Source organism: Thalia democratica, chromosome 4, assembly GCF_965202585.1.
Source record: "Thalia democratica chromosome 4, ktThaDemo2.hap1.1, whole genome shotgun sequence".
In the NCBI taxonomy this organism is placed as follows: domain Eukaryota; kingdom Metazoa; phylum Chordata; class Thaliacea; order Salpida; family Salpidae; genus Thalia; species Thalia democratica.
Window position 1 is genome coordinate 36,678,728 of NC_139168.1, and position 26,436 is coordinate 36,705,163.

The 26,436-nt window shown below is 25.3% G+C and overlaps 1 protein-coding gene across 1 annotated transcript; it reads left to right on the forward strand.

Annotated features, from left to right (window-relative positions):
* The first annotated feature begins 4,135 nt into the window (after positions 1-4,135).
* On the forward strand, positions 4,136-26,436 carry LOC145834739 (cullin-1-like). Its single transcript, XM_082942246.1, has 19 exons — positions 4,136-4,200; positions 4,595-4,682; positions 5,890-5,939; positions 8,256-8,439; positions 13,112-13,279; positions 14,332-14,473; positions 14,706-14,855; positions 15,154-15,317; positions 15,591-15,753; positions 17,839-17,969; positions 18,379-18,566; positions 19,637-19,841; positions 23,383-23,503; positions 24,030-24,106; positions 24,236-24,367; positions 24,669-24,776; positions 25,228-25,334; positions 25,490-25,595; positions 25,837-26,436. The coding sequence occupies exons 1-19, from the start codon at positions 4,193-4,195 to the stop codon at positions 26,029-26,031; spliced, it is 2,487 nt and encodes an 828-aa protein (XP_082798372.1). The 5' UTR covers positions 4,136-4,192; the 3' UTR covers positions 26,032-26,436.

The following is a 26,436-nucleotide window of genomic DNA, read 5'->3' on the forward strand; positions in this document are numbered from 1 at the left end:
TTGACTTGACATTTGTGAGACAAGTTCAAATTTTAATATCAAATATTGTCAACTTTAGCTTGTCTCACGGCATACGAAATTTAGGCTTAGGCTTTAAAGATTTTTCCCTTTTTTTTATTTAGTTATAAACAAATAATAGTAAAGTTTTATATACTTTATGTTTAAACATGATATAAAATAAATAAATTTAAATTTACTTAAGATTAGTATTCAGTCAATTCAGTATAATAACGAAATTTATGTTTGGAGTAAATGATTTTTAAAGTTCAAATTTTTTAAGTACATCTACAGCACAAACAAACAAACGACACTACCAGTTTTTTGTCAAAAATCACATTTGCATAAATATTAATTACCCTTCTATTTGAAATGAATATTTTCCTAAATTAGGCGATTTCGACCCCCTGCTATTTTAACTTTATTAGCTGCTGATTTACGGGATACAGCCTTTGTTGTCTTAAAATTTGTTTGAATTTTTTTAACTTTAATTTAACTCTTTTCTAATTATTTTAACTAGGTTTCATTAATAAAATTATTCTCAAAATTAAAGCTGAGCTTATTAATGTAGCCATTAGCCACTAGCCAGCATTAATTCATAAAATCACTTTATTAGACAGCTACACAAAGAATAAAAACAAATCATTTTTTTGTTGTAGTATTAAAACGTGTAAACCAATTAAAATTTTCAACTTAAAATGGCAAAATTTAGAAATAAAAATAGTTTGGTGAAGTTTTATTTATTAAAGTATCGTATACTAACAGCAGTTAATATCAAAAGTTAAATTTTTTTCTGTAGTTCACTTGATAAATTTGGCAATAAAAATAAAGTAACGTTTGTAAATAAATATTTTCTATCGAAAAAAAAATACTTTAAAATAAAAAACGAAACTGATTATCAACAAAAGGATTACTACATTGGTATTTAAATTTAGTTCGTATTTTAATCACAACATCTTAACCTTTATTAAAATAAATGATTAAAGTTAGTTAAAAAAATAAAGGTTATGTAAAAAAAACTAGATTGATAAATCAAGAAAATTTTTGATAGAATAAAATAAAGATTAAACTTTAAACAATAATTAAATTTGCGTTTGATTAAAACCAACCATTAAGTTAGTTGTTCAAAACATTATAGGGGGGTGCCTGATTTTTTCTAATGACATCAAACCAAGCCATAATTATAAATGAACATAAATAAAACATCATAATAAAGCCTGATAAATAACAAATGGGTTACATGAAAATTGAAATATGACATCAAAATTCCTATGAATACTTTAAGGGACCTTGTCTTTAAAAATAAATTTAAATTTGAAATAAAAAAGATCATGTAGGTTTAATTCACAAGATTTTGAAAGTAAAAAAAAGAACATTTATTTCTTAATAGTGGTATTTCACAATAACTCAGAATTATTAGAATTTGAATTGTCAAAGTTTTAATTTTAAAAACTTTAATTATCTGCAACCAAGAATATGAATGCTTACAAGGTCAATGGACTTGGTGTTGAGAAAAACTTTTTGGGATTATACACACCATTTTATTGTTTAAACTGCATATAAAAACATAAAGTTTTAAAGTTTTTTTTTATGGTAGAAAACCATCAGACTTACTTTTCCCTCTACAAAGATAAACATTATTATTGTGTGATTAAAGTGAAAAAAACAACAAAATTTAAAATAAATATTTAACTAAAATTAAAAAAAAAAAGGTAAGCACTCTTTTTGGTACCATAATCTACCATAGGAACAAATTTGCCCTGTTTTATGACCTATAATATGTTAAAGTAGTACTAACTAAATCAATTAAAAGTCTATTTTATAAGTTTTTTGCCTGTTTTCTTTTTTTTACACTTGAACTTTAAATTTACCTAAACTTTTTAACAAGTTTAAAAATAATCATAAATAATAAACAAAATCTTGAAAAAACTTTCTCTTAATTTAAGATGATAAAATAGTTTTATTTCTAAATGACTTAAGACAGTTGAGTTCTTAGAAAAACATAATAGGTGCTGGAAAAAGTCTATTGTGTTCTTTTAATACTTCAAGCTTGCTTAAAGAGTAAAACATTTGAAAACAAAGTATTTCACAATGTATTTCACATTGTAAAACAAGTGAACAAATGAATATGACATGTTTTAAAAATTGTAGTTTAATGGTGTTTTAAGTAGCCTACATGTTTAAACGTCTTTAAAAATTTTAAGAAACTAAGGATAGAAATAGTTTTTATTTGGTTTAAACCCATAACCAACGTAATCAATAAGCTTTTCAACTCACTAGTAAAACTAAATTTTACAAAAAAAAAAAAAACAACAATGAATAAAATTTGAAAAGCACAGAATATTTTTTTTGTAGTGTACCAACCATTTTTTAATGATATGTACAGTTATTTGTATTAAAAACTATATTGTAAGATTAAGTATATTAAATAATTAAATTATGAACATGCAATATTTTCAAACTTGATTTGTTTTTTTAGTTACATTTATGAGTTTCTACTTTGTACATGTTAACAAAATAAAAGAAAGTGTTTAGATGTAAAAAATGATAACATTTAATTTAGTATATAATTATTTCGGCTAAAAGAGTATGTTCTTTTTATTAGATTAAAGATTAAAAGAAAGTTGTTAACTTTTTTTAATATTCAGTGATTAAAAAATTAAAAAAAGTTGTATTATACATTTCTTAATAAAATTGTTTTTAAAACAGAAATTTATAGATTTGGTTAACTAAACTTATATTTAAATTAGTTTATAACTGTTTGTATCACATAAATTTGATTGAAAAATTTAACATAACTCAGATCTATTTAAAGTAAAGATACATTAAAATAAATTTGAAAAAAAAACTGTTAGATAAACACAAAGCCATAGTTTGAAACTTAATATTCTGAAGTTGATAATGAAGAGCAAAAGAAAAGGTCTTAGGCATATTTAAAAGTAGTTTTTTGATATATCTTGTCGGAGGGGGCCGTAGCTTTTTTATTTCTATAAAGGGGCTGATGAAAAAAGTTTGGGAAACCCTTAAGTACATTCATACATATATTTAAAAATTTTATATTTAAAAGTGCAGTATGAAAAAGTAGTCATATATTAAAATGTTTAGTAATTAAAACCATGGATAACGCATGATTTTATATTTGTCAATGCAGCTTTTATCTAAATTGTAAAACATTTAAAGTTTTATATTGAAAAATGAGAAATAACTGAATTAAACAAAGCTTATGTTGCTTAGCACATTTATGTCATCATCACTGACTAAAATTAAATTTTAATTAAAATAAATATCATGTTAAACATCACAAAAAATGTAAGTAAGTTTTTAAGATTATAACTCATTTCATTGTTTTTTTACAAATTTACAATGATGTTACAAAATACTTTTTTTTGAAGTTTTTGTTGTCATAAAGTTCTTGTATAAATCTTGTGAACAGGCACTCCTTGTATATTAGTGTGCTTATAAAAACGGCAACCTTTGAGTCTTCAGCTAAAAGGTTTTTGCATTTGACAAATACTATAAAAACAAAATGCTCAAAGTTTTAGGTAGTTTGAAGAAATTTTCATGCTAGTAAATTTAGATTTTCTGAAAACCACCTGAATGAAAACTGTACAGGACCTAAAAAGTGCAACCTTAGAGTTTTTAGCTGGATTTTATTTTACATGTAAAAATTATCATAAAATTACATTGTGCATATTTTTTGACAATTTAAAAAAAAAGTTTTATGGAGGCACTTCTTGATAGAAAAAAAAGGAAATTCAAGAAAAATTACAAAAAGTGATAAAAGATTAACAAAATCAAGAAAAGCCTCTTCTTGAAATTTCATCAATTGTGCACAGTATATAATAGCAACATGTAAAAAAACATCCAGCTAAAAACTCTTAGGTTGCATCTTTTTGGGTTCCATACATTTTCATTGGGGTGGTTTTCAGAAAATCTATATTTGCTAGCATGAAAGTTTCTTCAACTCGTCTAAAATTTTACACATGTTTTATTTGTTAAAAGTAAAAGCTTTTTGAGCTAAAGACTCAAAGGTCCCTGTTTTAAAAGCGCCCTAAGGTATATGCTTTGTTGTGTATGATCTATATAACTATGTTGTAACACAGATTACTTTTATTTATAATACAATTTTTTTAGTTTTAGCTACATAAATAAAAAAATTAACAGTAAAAACAGCAACAATTATAAACCAAAAGTAATGTCAAGGTAAGTAATTCTCTTATACTTTTGAAATGTTTGTTAAAAGTCTAAACAGAGTTACTATTTTTGTTAATTATAGAAGAGTTTTTGGGTTAAAGAATGTAAAAGTTTTTTTCTGTACCTATTTATTATATATGTTTTAATAGTGTGTTATATTGAAAAGGAGTTTTATAGTTTTCTATATTACTTCTTATTTTATTCACTTAGACTATATAAAATTTCAATATTTTATTATTTTTTATAAATTGGATTTTTTGCTGCATAATCTCATTACTTTTTTAGATGTTTTTCAGCTTCTAGCTAAAAAGGGTCTAAGCAATATGTTGTGTAGATTTTCTAGTTACTAATAATTATATAAATATAATATTTGTTTTAATACAAGTTTTTATTTTTATTTTAGGCGTGGATTTCAGAACAGCCATGGTATGAACCAAGGTTCCATTTCTTTAGAGTCCATATGGAATGATTTAAAAGGAGGACTTGATCAAGTAATGATTTATTTGCAAATTCAGAACTAAGTACATTCAAGTTTAAAAAATAAGTTTTTAAAAACTTAATTTAAAATAGTTTTGCTTTTATAAGACACAAGCAAAGCATTTTTTCAGATTATTAAATTTTTGACGTTAATAGATAAAACTAAACTTATATTAAAATTGGCTTATGATTGTTTGTATCAAACACATGTAATTGGAAAGTTTAACATTACTAAGCTCCATTTTACATGGAGATACAGAATATAAATTGAAATAAAAACGGTTTAATTAAAGTATCATAGTTAAAATTCATTTTTTTGCTTTCATCTAAAATTTATTTTATTATATTTTCAACAACGCAAATTAATAAATACTTATTGTAATATTTGTATATCTAAAAATATCTTTCAAAAGCATAGTTTTAGAATTTTATTTTATCTGTATAAGACTAAAATTAGAAATTAGCTGTAAATCTTTAAGCAATGTTTGTTTAAAATAAGTGAAAATATATTTTGACTCCCACTTTATCGAGGTAAAACATTACAATCTTTTTTAAATATGTAAAATTATTTGGTTATGTATTTTTTTAGTTCTATTTTATTTAAGAATAGTTTTTTTTTGTTTTACAATATCTTTTATCCAGCTACATAATGTTATTTCCTTTTAATTTTAAAACTTATGTTAGGTTTGTCTAATTTTCTTGTAGGTTACTTTTATTAATAAAAGTTACTTATTATTTAATATTATAATTTTATATATAAAATTGAATATTTTAGTATTTAAGTAGTAAAATTATATTAAATTAAAATATATAAGTGTGCATTGTAAATATTTTTAGTGAAAAAAAATATTATCCATCTAGATTTTTTTGAAGTTCTAAAGCATAATTTCTAAAGTCATTTTCATAGTTTCCCACTTTGCAGTAAATAAAAATAATATTTGCCCATTTTATTAGATATTACTCCTTTACTAGTTTAATACCCATTACTTTTTCGCCCCTTTAGGAAGCTCTGTTCTAAAAAATGCCTTCCAGAATTAAAAATGTCTTAGTTTTAATAAAATACAACACCAACCTGCTCTCAACATGTACAATTTTTACATATTTGTCTTTATAAGCAAGCTTTTTTGATGAGCTAAATAATTGCTTGTAATCAATCAGCTGTCATTTTTGTTTGTAAGTATGTTATGGTTTACCTCATAATGCTTAACTGACTTTTTTCAGGTTTTCAGTCCGCAACATATGACCAAACAAAGATACATGAAGCTCTACTCGTAAGTACTTTTCATTATTGTTTTTAGAAAACTAAGATTGTAATCTTTTGTCAAAATAAATTAAGACCATAGGATTTTCATATGATAAAATTAAGTTTTATTACAACTAGTTTGTATACTTAAAGTAGTACTATAAGTAATTTTTTGAGTAACATATAATTTTCTATTTATTATTGAGATACATATTTATTTTTATATTTACTTTCTGATAATTTTTGTATGGATTACAGTCTTTATGTTAATTTTCTCTGAAATTCAAAAGTTGAATAGAGGTCTTTCTACTTTTTTAGTTTTTATAGCTTGAGAGCTCAAGTTTTTAACAAATTATTTAAATAGTTTTTAAGAAATGACAATTTAGTATTTTTAAAAATAAATATTTTGACGTAAAACAAAAAAAGTTTAATTCTAAAATTAAATAGTATTTTTTTTTTAGTGAATAATTTGAATATTAGACTTACTATAAAAAAATAGAAGATAAGTTAAAAAACTAAAAAAGATACTTTGAGTTAATCACATAAGTTATGTAGAATTTGTTTAGCATTTAATAAGTTTCTAAAAGGTAAGATGAAACTAGATCACCTTGTAAAAAATAATAATATCCCAAACTTATCCCCAGTCACAGTTAGCTGAGAATAACAAATAACTTTTTTATAAAACCATTATTTTTAAATCTTAAAAAAAAATTCTTTTAATTTGTTAGAAATTAAGTGAATATCCGAAATATATCTATGAAAACAAAAAAAATAATATTTTTCTTTTAAGTTATTTTTAGATGATTTTTTCTTAATGGTTAATAGTTTAATTTTAAAAACATCCAAATTTGCTTAATGTAAAAACTCTTCAAACCACTGCACACCAACTGGCATAACTTAGATTTGACACCAATTTTATATTAAAAAGTAAAATGTTAATTTTTTTACAGTAGAGGCCTACTATGCCCCCTCTAGAAAATATTGATTGATGATGTTTTTATACACTTAAATATATAAATTTGACAATTTTAGAGTTTTTATTTTGTAATTCACTGTTTGAATACCAAAGAGTTTATATTTTATTCAGAACTAAATTTATATTTACTATAAAGTACTTACTACTGTTTATAAAAAGCTTTTTTTTTGCCTTTTGTTAAAAAAAATTTAATAAGGTAATCTTATAATAATTTCTATAAGATTTTACGAAAGCTTAGGTTTTAAGGCATATAAAATAATTTCAACTTGATACTTTTTTAACTAGTAGTTATTTCGGATAGGTTCAGCAAAGCTGAGATGATTTTACGCCATTATTCAATAAGAAATTATTATAACATTACCTCATTGATTTTTTTTTAACAAATAGCAAAAAAAAACATTTTATTTTTCATTTATCAGTTGGAGAACTTTTCTTAATGATATCTTTATTCTAAATTTAGTTTAGGCTAGTGTTGCAATTTATTTTTAAACAAATGAAATAATGTATGATGTTTCTTTTCTTAAATATTTATTTTTTTTTCATTAGGAGTCAATGTTTCAATGACTATTTACATACATCATTTAAGTATCTTATTTTTTGTATATGTAATATATATATTTATAAATAAAACTTGAAATGTAGCTGTTAAGGGCATAGGGTATCAAACCTTTTTTTACAAAAAATAATATTGGCTTTTTTATAAAAGCTTCAAGTACAAACTACAAGCCAGTTTTATATTTTTAAAAAGCTCTATTTAACTTTTGAGGTATTGTAATTTTTGTAAAAAGTTTACAATACAAACGTATGGTCCACAAATTTTTTGTGGTCAATTTTCTTGGAAATTTACAAAATCACTAAAAATATATTTTTTTCTTAATTTTTTGAGCTAGAAATCTCAAAGTTTTAGGAAACGTTCCTTTTATAGTTTAAAAGACTTTTAATGTTTTGATTTTAAAAATATTTAGAAATAAAAATTTTAAATAAAAAAACTAAAAAGTAGGTGGTTTTTTTAGGAAAAATTTTATTTTTCAAAATTAAAAAATCTTACACTAAATCTTTTCAAAATTTGATAATAGACATTCTGTGAAAGTTTGAAGAAAATTGTTAAAATAATAAAGGAGATGATCGATTTTTAATGAAATAGTATTTTTCACGTTTTTGGTTTGCATCTTCCATTAAGAACCTATTGAGGTCACAGACTTTGATCGCTTATATTTCAAAAATTACTTTAAATCAATAAAATAAGATCAACTTTTAAAAATCAAGGTCGATCACCCTATGCCCTTAAAATGCAGTTTAAGTTTGTATACCATTAATTATTATCTGTTTAAATCTTAACAAAAAAATAAAAGTAAATAAACATATCAGGTTTGTGTACGACTATTGCACATCCGTCAATCAAAACTCCAACCGACAAGGCCCTGGAACATCCCATATAAGAATGAGCAGTGCTAAAAACCGATCACAAAACAATGGAACCCAGCTTGTTGGTCTCGAGCTTTACAAAAAAATCAAGGCGTATATACAAAACAGAATGGTTCAAATTGCCCATGTGAGTTATATTCGTAATTAATCACTCAGTAGTTCTTAATTTTAGTTTTTATTAAATTTATTTTTAATGATAATATCTAGCTATTATAAAATTCGTTGTGTAGTATATAACATAATTTAAGTTAATAAATATAAAGTTATTAATATAAATGAAACAATTTCAAATTCAGCGTTTTTCATTCAACACAGTGTTTCATGCGTAATGCAATGATCACGAACTAAAAAACTCTATAAGGCAAGGCTATATATACTGTTATTAATTAGTAACAATTATATTCTAATTATAACTGATTAAATAAAATTAGTCTTTTAAATAAGCAAAAATTCCAAAGTACTTGATTAACAATTATAGAATTATTATAAAACTATCGTTTAAATTATAAAAAGGGTTAGATCAAAGATAAAAAAAAAACTTATTAGATATAGTATATAATAAAAATTAAGATACAAATGTGTTAAAAATACAAGCACAAATACAACAAACTTATAAAAGGGTAAAAATTGCAAATATAGACATGACAATTTTATTATTTTAAGTAAAATTTAGCAAAGTGTCTGCATTTACCAACTAATTCAGTTCTGGAGTTGAGGGATGATTTTTTGTCAGCGAATGCTATTTCCAATCTTTCTATGTAACACAGAGTGCAAGTTCTACCCGGATTACGTTGATTAATTTATGTATTATCTTCCATTTAATATTGTTCTTGATCATATTTTCGTTGAACTTGGCGGTCTGAATAAATGAGCTTAATTTTGTGGATTCGTTCAGATTTTTATTTCTGAAGCTAAGCTTATGTTCATTGTATTTTATTTTGAAGTAACTTGCGGCGGATCCGATATAATGCAGTACTTTACTGTTATTTGTGACAGTAGCTATATATATATAACACTTTTGGAAAGGAATTTACCTTCCACTGGGTATGAGGTTTTAATTCTACAATTGCAAGTTTTTTCATTTTTCTTCTAGTTTTTACTTTCTTCTATGACTTTGAGATTTGATTTGGCGATTTCGGATTTGATGTTAGGCATACATAAATAGCTTATTTTTATTGTGTTCCTGTTGAGTATTTTATTAAAAGGTCCGTTTTTAGGGAATGTTTGTCTACTAACTTTATAAATTCTTTACTTATATTGGTCTTTAATGTTGAGCTAAAAGGAGTGTTGTAATATATCACTTGCTTTTTCTTCTTTTTCTACCAGCCCTGCCATCATTTTGTTTTGAGTATTTTAAAACATTATTGAAGTCTGTGCTTTTTAATGCCTTCCCATGTGGCTCCTTGTAGTTACTAAACATGGTTTTGTTTTTTGATAAAGCAGATAATACGTCTTGTATCATATTGGGTAGTTGTCTTTTGATGTTTGGCGGATGGTTAGATTTCATATTTATGTATGTTTCTTTTGCGTTGGATTTTATGTGGGGATGATATAAACCATTCTGTTAATCAAGTGATACATCCAGGAAGTCTATCTTGCTACTGTCCAACTCGATCTAAATCTTTAAATTTGTTCAGAAAAACTGCTCTAATATTTTTTCTTGGTTTTTCTATGATTATTTTGATCGTTTTTTGATTGTTAAAAGTCCATCATCGCGATACAAACCGAAGTTTTCTTGAGATAGAAATTGATTCAGGTTATTTAATAGGAATAAACTGATTAACTCGCAAAAGATTAAATATAGAGTTATACTAAAAATGGTTTTACACTTTGCTAACTACAGTGAACTGTGATAAAAAAAGTAAGTTTAAATATTAGCTGTTAAATTTTTTATAATATTTTTGTATTTAGTTAAAAATAACAGGTAGTTAAATTTTTGGTAGATAGATTTTTAGATTGTTAGTTCATAAAAATCTATAAAACAAGACTGTTTAATATAAAGTATTTTGTTACATTAACTTAGTAATTAGCTTTACTACTATTACTATCATAAGTTGTTTCTTTTGGAATACTGTTAAATTTTATACTTTACTTTTTGTACTAAATTTGTATATTTGACTTTTGTACAAAACAACTTAATGGTTTTGTACAATATTCTCAAAACGTTTTATTTAAAGTTGAAAATAGTGTAATTTTTGATTTACAGCTAGTAATTGTCACCATCAAATCAAAATATGTTTTTTTGTATTAAAAAGCACTCCAAAAAGTGTAATTTCATCCTTACTTCAGGGTTGCCAAAAAATCTGGAATTTCTAACAAAAACATGAAAAAACATTGAATTTTGAACTATTTTTACATGTTAAGTAACAAAATTTCAATAAAATTTTAAAAACTTATTGTAAAAATAAAAAAGTATTTTGTATCATTTTTTCCCTAAAAAACGCATTTAAAGTAGCTTTACATCATGATTGTATCTTTTTAATGATTTTATACTATGTAAGTTTTTTTTTGCTTAAGTTTGGTTTTGTACTAAAAATTGACCAAATACTTGTCTTTTTTAAAATCTGGAAGAAACTTGCAAAAAAATTTTAACAACCCTGTTACTTTATTTCATATAAAACTATTTCACAATTATTTATTTAAAGTGTTAGGTGTCTGTAAGGGTTAATTTTATAAGGTAACGATTTGTACTTGTAAGGTTTTTTTTTGCTCTAGATTTTTTAAACATCAATTTTTAACCAAACAAACCTGAAGTACAGCAATTAATTTACTTTTTTTAATAAATTCAAAAAGTCTTAAGTTTGTTTGAAGAAGGTAAAAAATAAGTTTCTAGCGTTACTTAACTTTAATGAAGTTCTTTACGCTGTTTGTTAAACGGAAAACAGGTTTTCACCATTGTTTTTTAATAATTAGGAGTATAAAATAGTTATTCTCCTGACCAAAATGGAATACAAGTAGTCAGTAAATTGTGAACTTTGCTAGCAATCATGTAAGTATTATTAAAACTGTAGTAAATAAACTTGAGTAAGAGATTGCATATTTCAAGTATTATGATGTCTAACAAGAATTTTGTTGTAGTATATACTATTTACAAATAGTTAGAAATTTGACATATGAATAATAGATATATCTAAAAGTTTATAATTTTAACAAACTACTTAAGTACTCGAAAAGTTTGTTGTTATCTTCCAAAAAAATTAATTGTCCATATATTTTACCATTTATTTTTTAATAATTATTATTCAAACATTGTTTACTTAAGTTTAGTTATACAGTTTAAAAGTTTATTATAAAAGTTTTTAGATTTTTTTAACTAATTTTACGAATTTAAAAAACATTGCTTTGTTTTTTTGTCATGTTTGGTTATTTTTTATACCATATACATATAACAGGGTTCGTGCGCGTCAGGCTAAGTCAAGCTAAATCAGTTTTTTTGAAAAAAGTTGAAAAACGTCAAGCTAAATTTTTTAAGTTTTTTTTTTTTAATTTGAGAATCTCAGTTTTTATCAGTTCAAAAGTTCAATATTTTTGATAGAAAAAAATTGAGAAATCTTTTAAAGATCAAATTGAGATGTCAATTTATTTCTAAATAAAGATTTACTTATTAAAGACAAAATCAGTCAGTATTTGTAAAAATAAATGCTTAAAACCTTTAAAAAACTTAAATTTAAGTCTCAGCTTTTTAAATCTGATACAACATCAACAATCACTGTATTTATTTAGAGTTTACGATTTATAATTATGTATCAATTTTAAGTACTAGTCAAAATACAATAGTAAACAATTTTTACTCATTTTAATACTCGTGTTATTTTAGAGTTTCATTTTAAATTTTAATAAAACACACAATGCTCATCTTTTTTTTAAATCTTCTGGTTATAATGTTATTACTTAGTGTAATTAAAATGAACAATTGTGTTTAGTAATATATTTTAAATTTTCAAACTAAAACTTTATAAGATATAACACTTATTTTAAAACTTATCACTGAATTTGTTATGTTAAGGGTATAGGAGGGGGTGTCAATCACCTTTTTCACAATTTAGTCTTATTTTAATGAGTTGTAACTAAGCTATGAGTTGATTTTTGCAGATTTTTTAAGCTCAAAATACTTTTGAGATAAAGGTGGTTGAAGTCGAAGACTACAATAGTACTAATCAAGACCCCCCCCAATACCTAAAATGATTTTTAAAGAGGATTTTCCTCATTTTGAAAAATGTCAGGCTAAATTGGTCTCAGTCAGGCTAAATGAAAAAAAATTCGCGCACGAACCCTGATATAATCTAACTCTATGCAATAGTTTTTTTTTTTGTAAATAATTTTATATATAAGTTTTATGATTACTATAAAGAATGATCTTATTTACCTGTAAGAATCATTTCGTATTACTTAAGTTATAAAAGAAACTATAATAAAAGTTTTAAATATCCCCAAAACAATGATATGATCGGAAAAAAGTATCCTTTAAAGTTGTATGTATTTTGATGTTTTAAAAAACATTAGCTCTCATTTGATTAAACTTTTAGTTTTATAAATAGCATAAATAACATTTGAAATAAATTTGCAGTGTCAAAGTAAAGGTTTTTTGATATAGTTCATCAAAACTGTTTTAGTTCTACCCGTTAATGTATGTAAAAAAGCTGAAGCTTTTCGTTGAGTGGTTATTAAAATATCTGTTTTTAACTATCAACTAAGTTTTGTTAGTTAGATATTTCCCGATTTTTTTGTATTAAGATTCTTTTAACGCTTAAATCAAGTTTTTTTACACTCTACTATTGACAATTGTTTTGTTTACCAAGGCTGGATCTTCTATGAATGGAGAAGATGTTCTTGCTTTCTACGTGAAGCAATGGGAAAGTTTTGGGTTCAGCATCAAGGTTTTGAACGGAATTTGTGCCTATTTAAACAGACATTGGGTCAAAAGAGAATGTGACGAAGGAAGGAAAGGCATCTACGAAATATACATAGTGAGATTATTTTTTTAGTTTTTATGTTTGTTTTTGTTAATAATTAAACTGCATTTTACTACTTTGATTGGTACAACTATGTTCAAATTTTTTTTTTATTACCGGTTTAAATCATGCTAAGTTTTTTTAATTTTCAGATTATTACTTTTACAAAAATACCCTTTTTTAGTTAATGGTTTCATTCAATAACTCTAATTTCAAAAAGCTCTAATCTTTTTTATATATTATAATAATTAGTTATTGTTATGTAAAGGTTATAAAAAAGTTCACAACACGTTACTTCTAGTATAATAAGCTCATTTAACAATTATTTCTAGAATTATTTCTATTATGGTGAAAATAGTAGTAAGATGAAGTTTTGTTTGATTAAATTATCCAACTTTTGGAAGTAGATTCTAATATTTTGAATGTGTTTTACTAAGCTATCTAGCTTTTTTTTTTTTTTGAATTGTAACAATATTTATATATAATCAATTAAACATCGAATTCTTTTTAAGCTTCAAAAGTAAATAACGTAGTTTTAAAAATAAATTTTAAAGAAAATGCTTTTTAAGTTCTTTAAATGTTTGATTTATTTTTATATATACGTGTTCTGAATCTTACGAATCTTTTTTAATAACATTCAAAGTAGTTTAATAATACAACATTTTTAATACTAATTAAAAGTGGTTGACATGGTTTAGAATTAGTTTTATTTGTAAAGAATTAAAAACTTTACTGATGTAATAAATTATTGCACGCAACTTAAACATAAAATATATTTTTTCTATTTTATACTACTTATAGTTTTACAACTACTTCATTTTAAAACTGATAACACAATAAAACTGTAAAAACATTTAGATTTTATATGATTCAGCTTGTACATGTTAAGAGTTAGTAATGAGTAAAGCTTGATAAATTTGAATAAATGTGCTATAAAAACTAGTTTTGTAATATATTTTATTTTCTAAATTTATAAAGATTCTCATTTTTAAGCAATACAATAAAAGTAATTTTTTTGTTGTAGTTATCAAAAACATAAAAAGCATTTAATGTATTTCATACAACAGCTAGGACTTTCTATTTGGAGAGAAGATTTGTTCATGAAATTAAACAACCAAGTAACCTCAGCCGTTTTAAACCTAATCGAAAAAGAAAGAAACGGAGAAACCGTCAACACAAGTCTTATTTCTGGAGTGCTTCGGTCCTATGGTTTGAAATTTGTTTTTTATAACCAATTTTTCAATTATAGCAAGTTTATTTTCACGACACTCTATGAACAAATATTATATTTATTTTTGTAATAATGAATCAAGTTTTTTTATGTAAATATTGCTATTTGTGTGTTTAAAAGTTTATCTGTTGATTATTGCATGAAAAATTAAATGCCCTACCATTAAAGTCGATATAACTATTTAACACATATTTATTTAAACTTAAACAGTCGCGATTGGTGCCGGTATCGACACTGACGACGACGCTGGAAGGGGGTTGAACAGCGACTCCGCATGGTCGAACCCAGAAAGCGCAGCCTCCCCCACCAGAATTGAAAGTTTGCACAGCAGGAGGCATGCCGGAAGCACACAGCAGAACGGTTTATACATGATACATAATACGTTCATAAATCGCCGTGGCTGTTTGAAAAATTGTATTAACATTTAAAATAGACTGTTTCTAGCCAAAAATATGATGATTAAGTCATACAGCAGAGATTACTAAGTATTAAATCCAGGGTCAAACTGTTGGTTTTTACCCTTAAAAACGTTTTTGTTGTTTTAAGAAGTTTTTTTTTAACCTAAAAGTACAAGTGCATTGCTGACCCTTCCAGTCGAGCATATTTGTTTTTTAATTGTTCTCTTGTATGTTGATTTATCTAACATCTTGATTTCCAGTATACCTTGGAGGCGACGAACAAAACAGTTTCTTCAAGCGAGCGTCTCTGAGAGTTTACCACGAAAAGTTCGAGTTACCTTTCCTGGCAAGCACGAAAGTTTACTACACCAAAGAAAGTCAGGAATTTCTGGCCCAAAACCCCGTCACAGAATATATGAAAAAGGTGTTTTTGGTTTTTAAACGTACCTCTAAACTGTAGAAAACGATAAGTATTCTATGATGTTTTAAATTATTAACCTACTTTGAGTTTTCAAATATAAGGTTGAAATATATGGTTTTAACATAACTTACTGCTTTTAAAGTATACTTGTTTGAACTAGTCGCTTGTTTTACTTTTATTAAGAGTCCTTAGAAAATCAAGATTATTTAAACTTTATATTTTGATAACATCAAATGACTTCTCAAGAAAGTTTTTATACTTTAAAATTAACAAAAGGCGGAGACGCGGTTAAAAGAGGAAGAAAAGCGGGTGAATGCCTACCTCGATCAATCGACGCAGCGAGTTTTGAACGAAACGTGCGAAAAAGTTCTCATCGAAGATCACCTCAACCAGTACCAGGCCGAATTTAAAAATCTGCTAACCGGTGAAAAAAATGAAGGTGTTTTGTAATATTTGTTATAATGAACACTAGTTTTTTATACATAACTGATAGAATTTTTTTTTTAATTAATAAGTGTAACAAAACATATGTTATATATTATGGGTATTGGATAGCTAAGGCTTGAGTTTTTGAATTATAACTTGTTTATACTAAAAAGCTATTGTGTTTAAATATTTCTGTGACTTTTGTTGCTGTACTAATTATCTTGAGTTTTTAAAAAGTTTTTAAATGTATATAAACAACTTGATATATAACAAACACAGTGTTTTCTAATTTACAGAAATGATAATAACTTAATTTTATAATGTTATAGGTATTTCAAAACTGGTTATCATTGCAAAAATAATTTATACTTAAACAAGTTTTTATTTGAAAAAATTCGAGATAAAAAACATAAGAAAAAATGTTAAATTTTTTTTAGTATCAGTGTCTAAGTTTTTTCAATTTACCCACTATATGTTATACAGCTCAAAATTTTGTTTAAATGTATCAAATAGATTGGTATTTAAACCCACCATTATTTTTAGTTTGATGTTTGCTAAATTAAGAAATTGTTTTTGTGTAATAGGAATAAAATGTTGTTACTTAATTAAAATATTATTCGTCATTTTTAAGCAGTGGGAGTAAAAAGTAGTTACATATTTTTAGCTGGTTAAATTTTAAAGCTTCTGACGTTAAATTTCAGAAGTGCTTATGTTTCAGAATGCTAGTTGCTTTTTACATCGGTTAATTTTAACCTGTCGCATCTCTGAACTTAATATTTTAAAATTCAACTTAATTTAAAATACTTCATTTAAAAAAAAATACAATAACAATCAACAAGTAAATATTATCTTAAAGCGGTATATATGTTATGTTCATGGTTGCCACTCGGTCAGGAAATCAGGAAAAGTCAGGATAAATTTTTTTAAATGACAAAAGTCAGGAAAAAATGGGGGGTTTTGAAAAAAAGTCAGGAAAAGTCAGGAAATTTCAAAATTTCAGATTTTGTCAGTTTAAATTTACAAAATTCCTTGTTTTCCAAAGCCTTCAAATGGTAAAAATTAATTAAAATTCCTTTAAAGTCAGGAAAAAATTTCAAAATTTTCCTAGAAATTTACAAAAATATTTAATTTTATTTCCAATGCCTTCATCTGGTATAAATTAGTAAAATATCCTTTATAAAACTGCAAAAATTTTCTATTAAAATATTGAACAAGTACCCTACTTGAACAAGCAGATTTTGTAAGCTTTTTAGTATTGATGATCTGTAGCAAGGACACTTCCATAGTGAAACTGTGATATATAAACAAAAGTTTATCTAGCATAATTTTAGAATCAAAGTAAGTAAATAATTGAGTTCTTTATAACTAACCAGTTAGTTTAGTATTTTATGTAACAAGTTAATGTGTATACTGAAGCGGAATGCAGACCAGATGAAGGAAACCATATCTTCATTAGATGAAGAGGTTGAAGTGCTAATAAAAAAACGGAGAAAATAAATTTTAGTACATACATTTAAAAAAACAGTATTTGATTTAGTTCTTAATTGTTTAAATGTTTTAACTGTAAAAGTTCGTTATTGTTTTAAGGTTTGAGTTGTGAAAGTTCCTTATTGATTTAAGGTTTTAATTGTAAAAGTTCTTGATATGTCGTTTGTTTATCTAGATACATTTATGCTAGAAAATGCTAAAAAATTGTGTATTTTTTCAGACAAGCTGTGTTTATAAGGTGATAATACAAGTATTTTGCTGATAGAGCTGTTTATTACAAATATCAATCATACACAGATGGTTTAAGTGATGTACTGGAAGTTTGATGATGGAATTCAGCAAAAAACTGTTGTTTTTAACCTGTATTAAAATTAGATTGAAAGCTTTATATAGTTTAAAGTGTTAGGTTATGTATTTTAGAATAAGTTTAATTTAAGAGTTTGATTAAGAAAAGTCAGGAAAATTTTTGTAAACAGTCAGGAAATTTTTCTCAGCTTGATCAGTGGCAACCATGTATGTTTGGTTTGCCTGAATGAAAAAAAAAATCTCGCTATGTTTTGTATCAAACACATACGTGCATGTTTTCACAATTCACCTTTTTCACTCGCAGATTTAGGTCGCATGTACAAGCTGGTGTCGCGAGTGAACGACGGAGCTGCAGAGTTGAAGAGTCAGTTGGAGGCTCACGTGTACACGCAGGGAGACATCGCGGTGAAGGAGTGTGCCAGCACCGACACCAACGTTTGTTGCTAGATAACGTTTTTGTGTCATTTGTATTTTGTCTAATAAATATCGGCTCCAAAATAAGTAACAAATTGTGTTCAAGTTCATGCATAAAAAAAAGCTTTACGTAACAAAATATTACTACGCAAAGCAACTAGTTACTTAATTAGTTATGAGCTATATATTTGTGTAGCTTTACTAACAAGTTGATATAAAATTTAAAACAAATATATTGTTTTTAAAACAATGAAATCGACAACATCTAACTATTCATTTATATAATTTATATAGTAAGTAATTTAATTATTTTCTTAATTAAAGGTTACATGCTTAGTAGTAAGTAGTTTTTAAAAAAATTCTTACAATCTTAGCAAAGTTTTGTTTTTTATTGAAATTGTTTGATTAACTAGTATCTGAATTTTAATAGGATCCCAGCCTGTACGTAAACACGATACTGAACGTTCACAAGAAATACGAGCAACTTGTGGAAACCTCCTTCGAGAACGACGCGAGTTTCGTCAAATCTCTCGACAAAGCGTGCAGCAGGTTTATCAACAAAAACCAAGTGACAATTAACGCCAAGTCGTCTGCGAAGTCTCCAGAACTACTTGCCAAGTCGGTGTTTGCTTTCATGCTTTGTTTACGTTTGACATTTTGAGCGAGCTTTTTTAGTTTTTTTCTACAAAAAAATATATTTTGAAATATTAAATTTTTAGGCTTATAATTTAATAACCCTTACATTTAAGTAATAGAAAAGAAAAGTAATTTATAGTAAATTTTTTCAAAGCATTTTGTTGTGTTAGGTTCTTATACTGTAATATATTATTATGATTATATTCCTTATATACAATAAAGTACTTTATAATTTTTTTAAACATTTGTATATTTAAAGTAATAGTAAAATTAATTTTAGTTTAATCATTTATTCAAATAATTTTGATAATTTTCATTAGGATAAGCTGAAAATAAAATAAAAATTTTAAGTTTAAAAAACAGAACTAAATTAAGCTTTTTAATTCCACTCTTTCTAAAATTTTGTAAAATTGTAAGCATGTTGTGTACAATTTATATTTTATTTTTAGTGTTAGTTCATGTACATCAATTTTATAGACTATTAAAAAACTTAATATTCTATGTCAGTACAATTAAATTGTAATTCCATATATCTAAGTCAGTTTAATTGTTACAATTTTATAAACAGTAAAAAAAAAACTCGCAGGAAAAAAAGCTTCCATCATAATTTATTAGTTTTTTTTTTACTTCAGAGCTGTTTGGTAATAATTCATAGTGTTTTTATTTTTTCAACAACATTGAAAGTGCTGACAACTTAAATTTGACAACTTCTGTAGTATTAAATGCTTGTTAAAACTTTAAAGAAAATAGTTTTATGAAAACTAAAAAGTGAAGGCAGCAAGTTTTTGCAGGTGTTTTAGAATGTGTATATTATGTATTCTGCTCCTAACTAATAAAATGTACATTCGTTATAAGTTTTAATTAGATAGTCTCAAATATTGTATTAATGATTTGTTACTGTAAAAAGATTCTGAAATTAGTTGAACAACTTAAATTGTATTAAATTTTAGGTTATAGTTATGTTGTGGCATGAGAAAATTGTCAGCATAAAAAATATATAAACACAACTTTATTTTACAACTAAACTTAGTTATTATTAACCTTATAACCAGGTACTGCGATTACATTCTCAAAAGTCCCAAAGCCTTTGCCGATTCAGAAATGGACACGTGCTTGAAAGGAGTCATGACCGTGTTCAAGTTCGTCGAAGACAAAGACGTTTTCCAAACATTCTACACGAAATACCTGGCCAGGAGGCTCGTCAACAACTCTTCAACCAGCGACGATGCTGAATCATCCATGATATCAAGATTAAAGGTTTTCACTGATAATGTATAAAAACTTAAAGTTTGTTATATGTTTAATTTATCAAGCATAAAACGAGAATGCAGATTATAAAATACCCTAGCTACTGTATTTCTTTACTCAAAAAATCAAACTTTTTTCATGATTTTTTGAATAAAATAATTCATATTTTAACTATTTAGGTTATTGATTTAAAATGCACATGGGCCCAAATCGGGCTGATCTGGAAATAGGGTTTATATTATTAAGTTTGTAAAATAGCCAATATTTTAAGTCTTTTGTTTTCAATAAAACTTTAATATACGCCGGTTATGATTATATCAATTAATTTTTTCAGGGTTAATAATCCAATTTAAACTAAAATTATTAGATACAGTTTAAACCTTTGTAAAATGTTTTTTTTTGTGCACTTATTTTTTAAAAATAGTTTCATTTTTATTTTAAAACTTATATTTTTATTACTTTTGTGATCGGAACAGCTTATAGATGATGTGTAGATGTAAAATATGTTTTTGTGACTTAAAAAAAAACTTTTTACTTTTGTGTGAACCATTAACTCTTAAAACCATAGATGGGTGAGGCACTTTTTATAAAGTTGATCTCTTTTAAAAAGATATTGGGTATAGCTATCAGTTGTGTTTCAGGATTTTTATAATTTAAATTATGTATTGAGATATAGATCGAAGAGTTTCAAATATTACTAATAAAAGTATTAAACATGACAAAAAAATCATAAAATGCTATATGTTATAAACAATATTTCTCAACCTTTATCAGCCTAATTTTAACTTAAAAATGAACAACATATTTATAGGATCTGTTTGAAATTTGTGTAAAAATATCTATTTATTGAAAAATTCAATAAAAAGTTGTGTTTTACTTTTAATCATAAAATGCTTAGCTTTTTATTAGTTTTTTTAATCACCCAAATAGGATTTATTCTTAAAATAAATAAAAAAGTTTTAGGTTAGTTGCTTAAAAAATTAATTGCAAAACATATTTTTAGAACATTTCTAATAAAATCAGAGAAAATGAGTAAAAAAAATGTCCTCGCTTTATGTTTGTACGTAAAACTTGTTATTAAACCTAAATATATCTCAAAAGTTTCTTAAAATTTTGTTTATTATAAAAATTATGTTTTTGTATTAAATTTTAGCTTTAATTTAAGGGCTATTGATTTGTGTAAAAAAACGTTGGACAATCGTATTGCCATAATATTATAAGAATCTAGTGAATTACAAGTTTTGTAATTCATATGTATTGGGTCCTCACGTTCACTTATACCACTAACTTCCAAGGTGTACAAGGTTGACGACCAACAAAAGTGTGAAAAATCCTTTTTTTTTGCTGAATATTTGAATACTTTCCGCTTAATATAAATTTAGTATAGTAAAATTTGAAATTTATTTGCAAAGCTTAGTTTTTTTTTTTGTCAATGTATTTTGAAGATTTTGATCTCTTTCATTATTGCTTTTATACTTTTGAAGTTATCTGAATTTCTTATAAGAAAAATCCCTTCAAATGACTTTATACCAGCTATCATAACTTTAGTTGTAGATGAATTTTCAAAATTAGGTTTAATGCTCTGAGTTTATTAGAATCTTTACTTTCTAATAACTAATTCTCAAATAAAAGTTAATAACTTTGATGTTATCCAAAAGTTTTGAAAATTTTAACAGTGTGTAAATTAAAGTATTTTGTAAATGTGTTTACATATTTAAATTTAAATCTTAAAATTATGTTTGTTTAACTTTATGAGACCAGTTTTCCAACAATAAGTTGCTTTTAAAACTTTTTTTTGATAAAAATATGATTTATTATAAAAATGTTTAAAGTAATATATTATTTTATTTATTTAAGTTTTTTAATAATTTTAGTTTTACAATAAATAAAAAATGTAGCTTTTTTGTGAGTTTTTTTTTAAGTTCTAAATAATTTATTTTTACGTGAAATAATACTTCTCTAGATTTGTTACAAAAATTTCTTTAAGCTATAACATTTTTATTTCATTATTAAGTATTTATATAAAATTTTATTAATTGTTTAAATATTTTTAAAAGCTTACGTTTAAAATATCTATTGTTATATATTTACTGCAGGTATAGTAATCATTATTTGATTTTCTATATTTATTTTCATGAGTTCTGTAAATGCGCACAAATAAAGTTGTTATTTGCAACAGTACTACGAAAAACAAAACACGTGATTGTAAACAGCAACGTAATAATATTCATCATCACACACTCTTAACTTTAAAAGTTTGCTAACATATACTTAAATATTAAGTTTTTTTGTTTACGAATTCTTTTTAGTTTTAAAATTTATAGTGCACTCTGTTTTAATTTTTGTACAGCATGATTTATTAGTGGTAAAACGGTCATAAACCAAGTTGACCACTATCTGAAAATAGCTGCCATTACCGATTTATAGTATTTAAGTTTTTTTTATTAAAGTCCTATAAACATGTAAGGTATTTTTTATTTTGTTTCATTATCATTTATTGTTAACGGATTTGTTTAGTCTATAACTTAGATGTAAATAATAAAGTTTATAAGTTTTGATATAGATTAACTCAAAATTTCTGAATGATTTTGAATTGCATGTTATAAAGCAATGTTTACAAAAAATGTTGTTGATTTTTTTTTCCGAAATAACATATTATTATTATATATCAATTTATAATTTTTTATGCTGTGGACTCTTGGATGTAAAATATTGAGTAGAATTGTTAAAACACAGATAAGTTCTAATAGTTTGTTATTATTGCTAATTAATGAAGTACTATTCATAATTTAGTTACATATAATTTTAAACGTTGATCTCTAACAAAACAAATTAGTTTGATGCTTTTAATTTGCAGTTTTTGAATGTTGTTGTAATGTTTTTTAATCCTAAGCATGTACTTGTTTTATAAATATAACTTTACAGATTTTTTAAATCTATATTACTTTAAATATTCTATTATTTTTGAAAAATTTACAACCATATAAACTTTTTTTCATTCTTTTATTTTTTTGTAAAATAGTTTTTATATCCTTTACAACTAGTTGCGTACTAGTAAATTTTCTTAATATTTATTTTCTTTCTATAAAGATTTTTGGTTTCTTTAAAACTTATCTAATTTGAAACCTTAAATCTGTATGTATTTATTCACATAAAACTCATATTACATAACGTATGGATCGACTCATTTTAATCATTTTTTTTAATCAAGATTAATTTTTAACAAAAATTTAATTTACGTAAGAAAATATTTAGTTTGTTAAATTTTTATTTTCCTAATATTTAATTTTGTTTTGTTAAATACAAAAAAAAAGTTAAAATTATAATACATAACTGTTATGCACATCCTATGTAAGAGTATTTCAAAATATTCCAAAGACTACATTGTAAACTTAAATAGTGAACATTTGAATAAGCTGCGTAACATGTGTTATGTTAGATATACTTGAAGCTTTCCAACAAACTTATTTTTTAACGTTCTCTATAATCAAAAATAAAGTCTTTTTTAGTGTTTTATAAACAATCAATTATTCTTGATATTTTTACACAGGCCTCCTGCGGTTTCGAGTACACTTCAAAACTGCAACGAATGTTCCAAGACGTCAGCATAAACAACACTTTGAATGAAAATTTCAAAAGCCACCTGCAAAAGCAAAATATAAATTTGCAGCGTTAGTTTTGCGAATTTCAATTTACCTAAATCATTTGACTAAAGTGACATTTTGTCATGTTGTTTTAATTCATGAGTCATATATTTTTCTTTTGAAGTTAGTAGTATTTTCGACCAGTTTTACTTGAGCTTAACTGTTCTTTAAATAACAAATAAATTATTAGTACACAAAATTTTATAAATAAATTTCAAGCTTTTTTATCTTCTCAAGGATATGACAAAAGGTATAATTTATCATAAGTTTTTAAATTATTTGTATAAGCTGTTTCTTTATAGGATATTTTGGTTGTACAGTATTTACATTTTAAATGTTCTCTTTAACTGATTTTGACGTAAAAAAGTGGAGACATATAAAATTCAATGTTAATTTTGAAAATAAATTTCGTAAAGTCTCAAACCTATGTTTTGTTTAAAGTTTTAGAGAAAGTTATGCTAAAGCAAAACGTAGTACAAAACAGTTAGACTTAATAACTGGCATTCAGTTTGAAGTGTTTTACTTTATTTCAAATATTTTCTGTTTAAAACAGATGATTTCCAAATTCAAGTGCTCAGTGCAAACTCTTGGCCGTTCACACAATCCACTAAATTCAAACTGCCAGTTGAGGTGAGACCGTTTGAAGAATACAATATAGTGTTATCAGTTGCTAAGACTTATGCTAAAAATTTATGCGTTTTACTAACTTTTTTTTTTGGTACACTAACTTTTATGATTAAAATGCAATTTAATAACTAGCTGGAGAAGAGCTACGAAAGTTTCACATCTTTCTACGGCAACTTGCACTGCGGCCGGGTGGTCAACTGGCTCTACCACATGTGCCGCGCTGAAATCGTCAGCAACTGTTTCAAACAAAGATACACTTTTCAGGTAATGTAGTTGCGAGTGCATGCCAAAATTCTATAAAAAGTGTTACTAATGTATATATATGTAAAATTTTCTTAAGTTAGTATTTTTTAAAGATGTAGAAAAATGTTTGTGATTTTTGGTTTCTTTAAAACTTATCTAATTTAAAACCTTAAATCTATGTATTTATTCACATAAAACTCATCTTACATAACGTGTGGATCGATTCATTTTAATCATTTTTTTAGTAAAGATTAATTTTCAACAAAAATTAAATTTGCATAAGAAAATATTTAGTTTGTTAAATCTAATACTCTTCTTGCAGGCATCAACATTTCAAATGGCAGTTCTGATGCAATTCAATTCCTCCACCAGTTATACTGTTCAACATCTAGCCGATTGCACGAGCCTTAAGATGGAAATATTAACTCAAGTAAGCTATCATTTTGTACTATTTGCTTCAAGTAATTGTCTCTAAAACTTTTGTAGTTAAGTTGTACAGGCTATTTGTTTTGATGTTATTCAGTACTATACGTAAGAAATTGTATTGCTAAGGTTTAAAAAATTGAATACTATAAAGTTTATTTGAATTCAAAAATAGTTGATAAAAAATTTAAAGCTAAAAGTTTTTAACTACTGCCTTTAAACTGTATATTCTTTTTGTTACGCTGAATTGTATTAATTTGTGATTGATTCATCTTTTTTACATCTTTTATTAAATTACTTTTGTATAAATGTTTTTGTATAACTTTTTACTAAACACTCTCATTCAATTATAAATTAAAAAAATCTAGCCAAACAAGCAAAGTTCTGAAAAAAAAACAAATTGTAGCAATGCTCGTGTAAACTTTAAAAATAAACAAAATGCTCACAACCGATTTTAGGTTCTGTCGCATTTGCTGAGGTCGAAACTGCTGATGTGCGAGCAAACTGCGGACAGCTCGCAACTGCAGCCTACCCACGACATCAAGCTCAATTTAGAATATAAAAGGTTTTAAGCAACAAAACTATAATTTGTATTGTGATACTGAATTTCAAATGGAGTTGCACAGTATAAACTTGTTAACTGTGTTTTGTACTCTCGTGTTTTTGCATACTTTGAGAAAAACTTATTTATTTTAAATTGCTTTTTTTTTTTTAATTTAGTAAAAAGCTTCGTGTCAACATAAACAAGCCTGTGAAAACTGAACAACGGCAGGAGCAGGAAAACACCCACAGGAAAGTCGAAGAAGACCGCAAAATGCAAGTTCAGGTAAAGATAAGTTTTGGTAAAGAGTTGTTCATGTTGGAAATGCTAAACTGCGTTTTGTACTTTAGCTGTAAATGGAATTTTATAAAACGTTTAAGATTGTATGTATACTGTTTATTAGAATGTGTTACTACTTAAATTCACAATTATTTTTTTTTATTTTTTTCTTCTATAAACGCTTGTATTTGAAACTTTTTTCTCAAATAACAAACTACATCAACAAAAACCATTGAAAAACTTGCAGGCGGCAATAGTGCGAATAATGAAGACCCGCAAGCAGCTGAAGCACCAGAGCCTGATCGGCGAGACGATCACCCAGCTCGCCCCCAGGTTCAAGCCGAAGATCCCCATGATCAAGAAGTGCATCGACACCCTCATCGACAAGGAGTACCTCGAGAGAGTGGACGGCGAGAAGGACTTGTACTGCTACCTGGCTTGATTTCACCTTTTAATTTGATCATCGACTTTATTTTTGATGTGTTGCGGCGTTGTTTTGTTTTTGCCGTTTCAAAAGGAACTTTGTACTAATGTGATTATATTTAAAAGATGTGAGTTCAATAAAGTTCGAACGAGCTTTATTTTCAGTGTGGTCCCAACCTCTCGATTCGTAAAAAGTAAAAAACCTTGATTTTTATAAGTGATTAAAAAATGTTATTGCAAATTTAATGAAACTTGAAACTTTTTTTTTATGGTAAGTAAAAAATTAAATTTTATACTGTGTAGCCTGGTTCTTAAAATTATATTTAAAAAAATTTATATCACTATAAACATAAAGCCATCAAGCGTTAAAGTTTTTTAAATTTTTATTTCTGTTTGATAAAAATAAACCATTTTTATGCAAATA

Bases quoted from the DNA above. Each gene is read 5' to 3' on its own strand.
- LOC145834739 (XM_082942246.1), top strand. The intron at 18,567-19,636 runs GTCGGTGTTTGC...CCTTATAACCAG, and splicing joins TCTCCAGAACTACTTGCCAA to GTACTGCGATTACATTCTCA. The intron at 24,368-24,668 runs GTAATGTAGTTG...CTCTTCTTGCAG, and splicing joins AACAAAGATACACTTTTCAG to GCATCAACATTTCAAATGGC.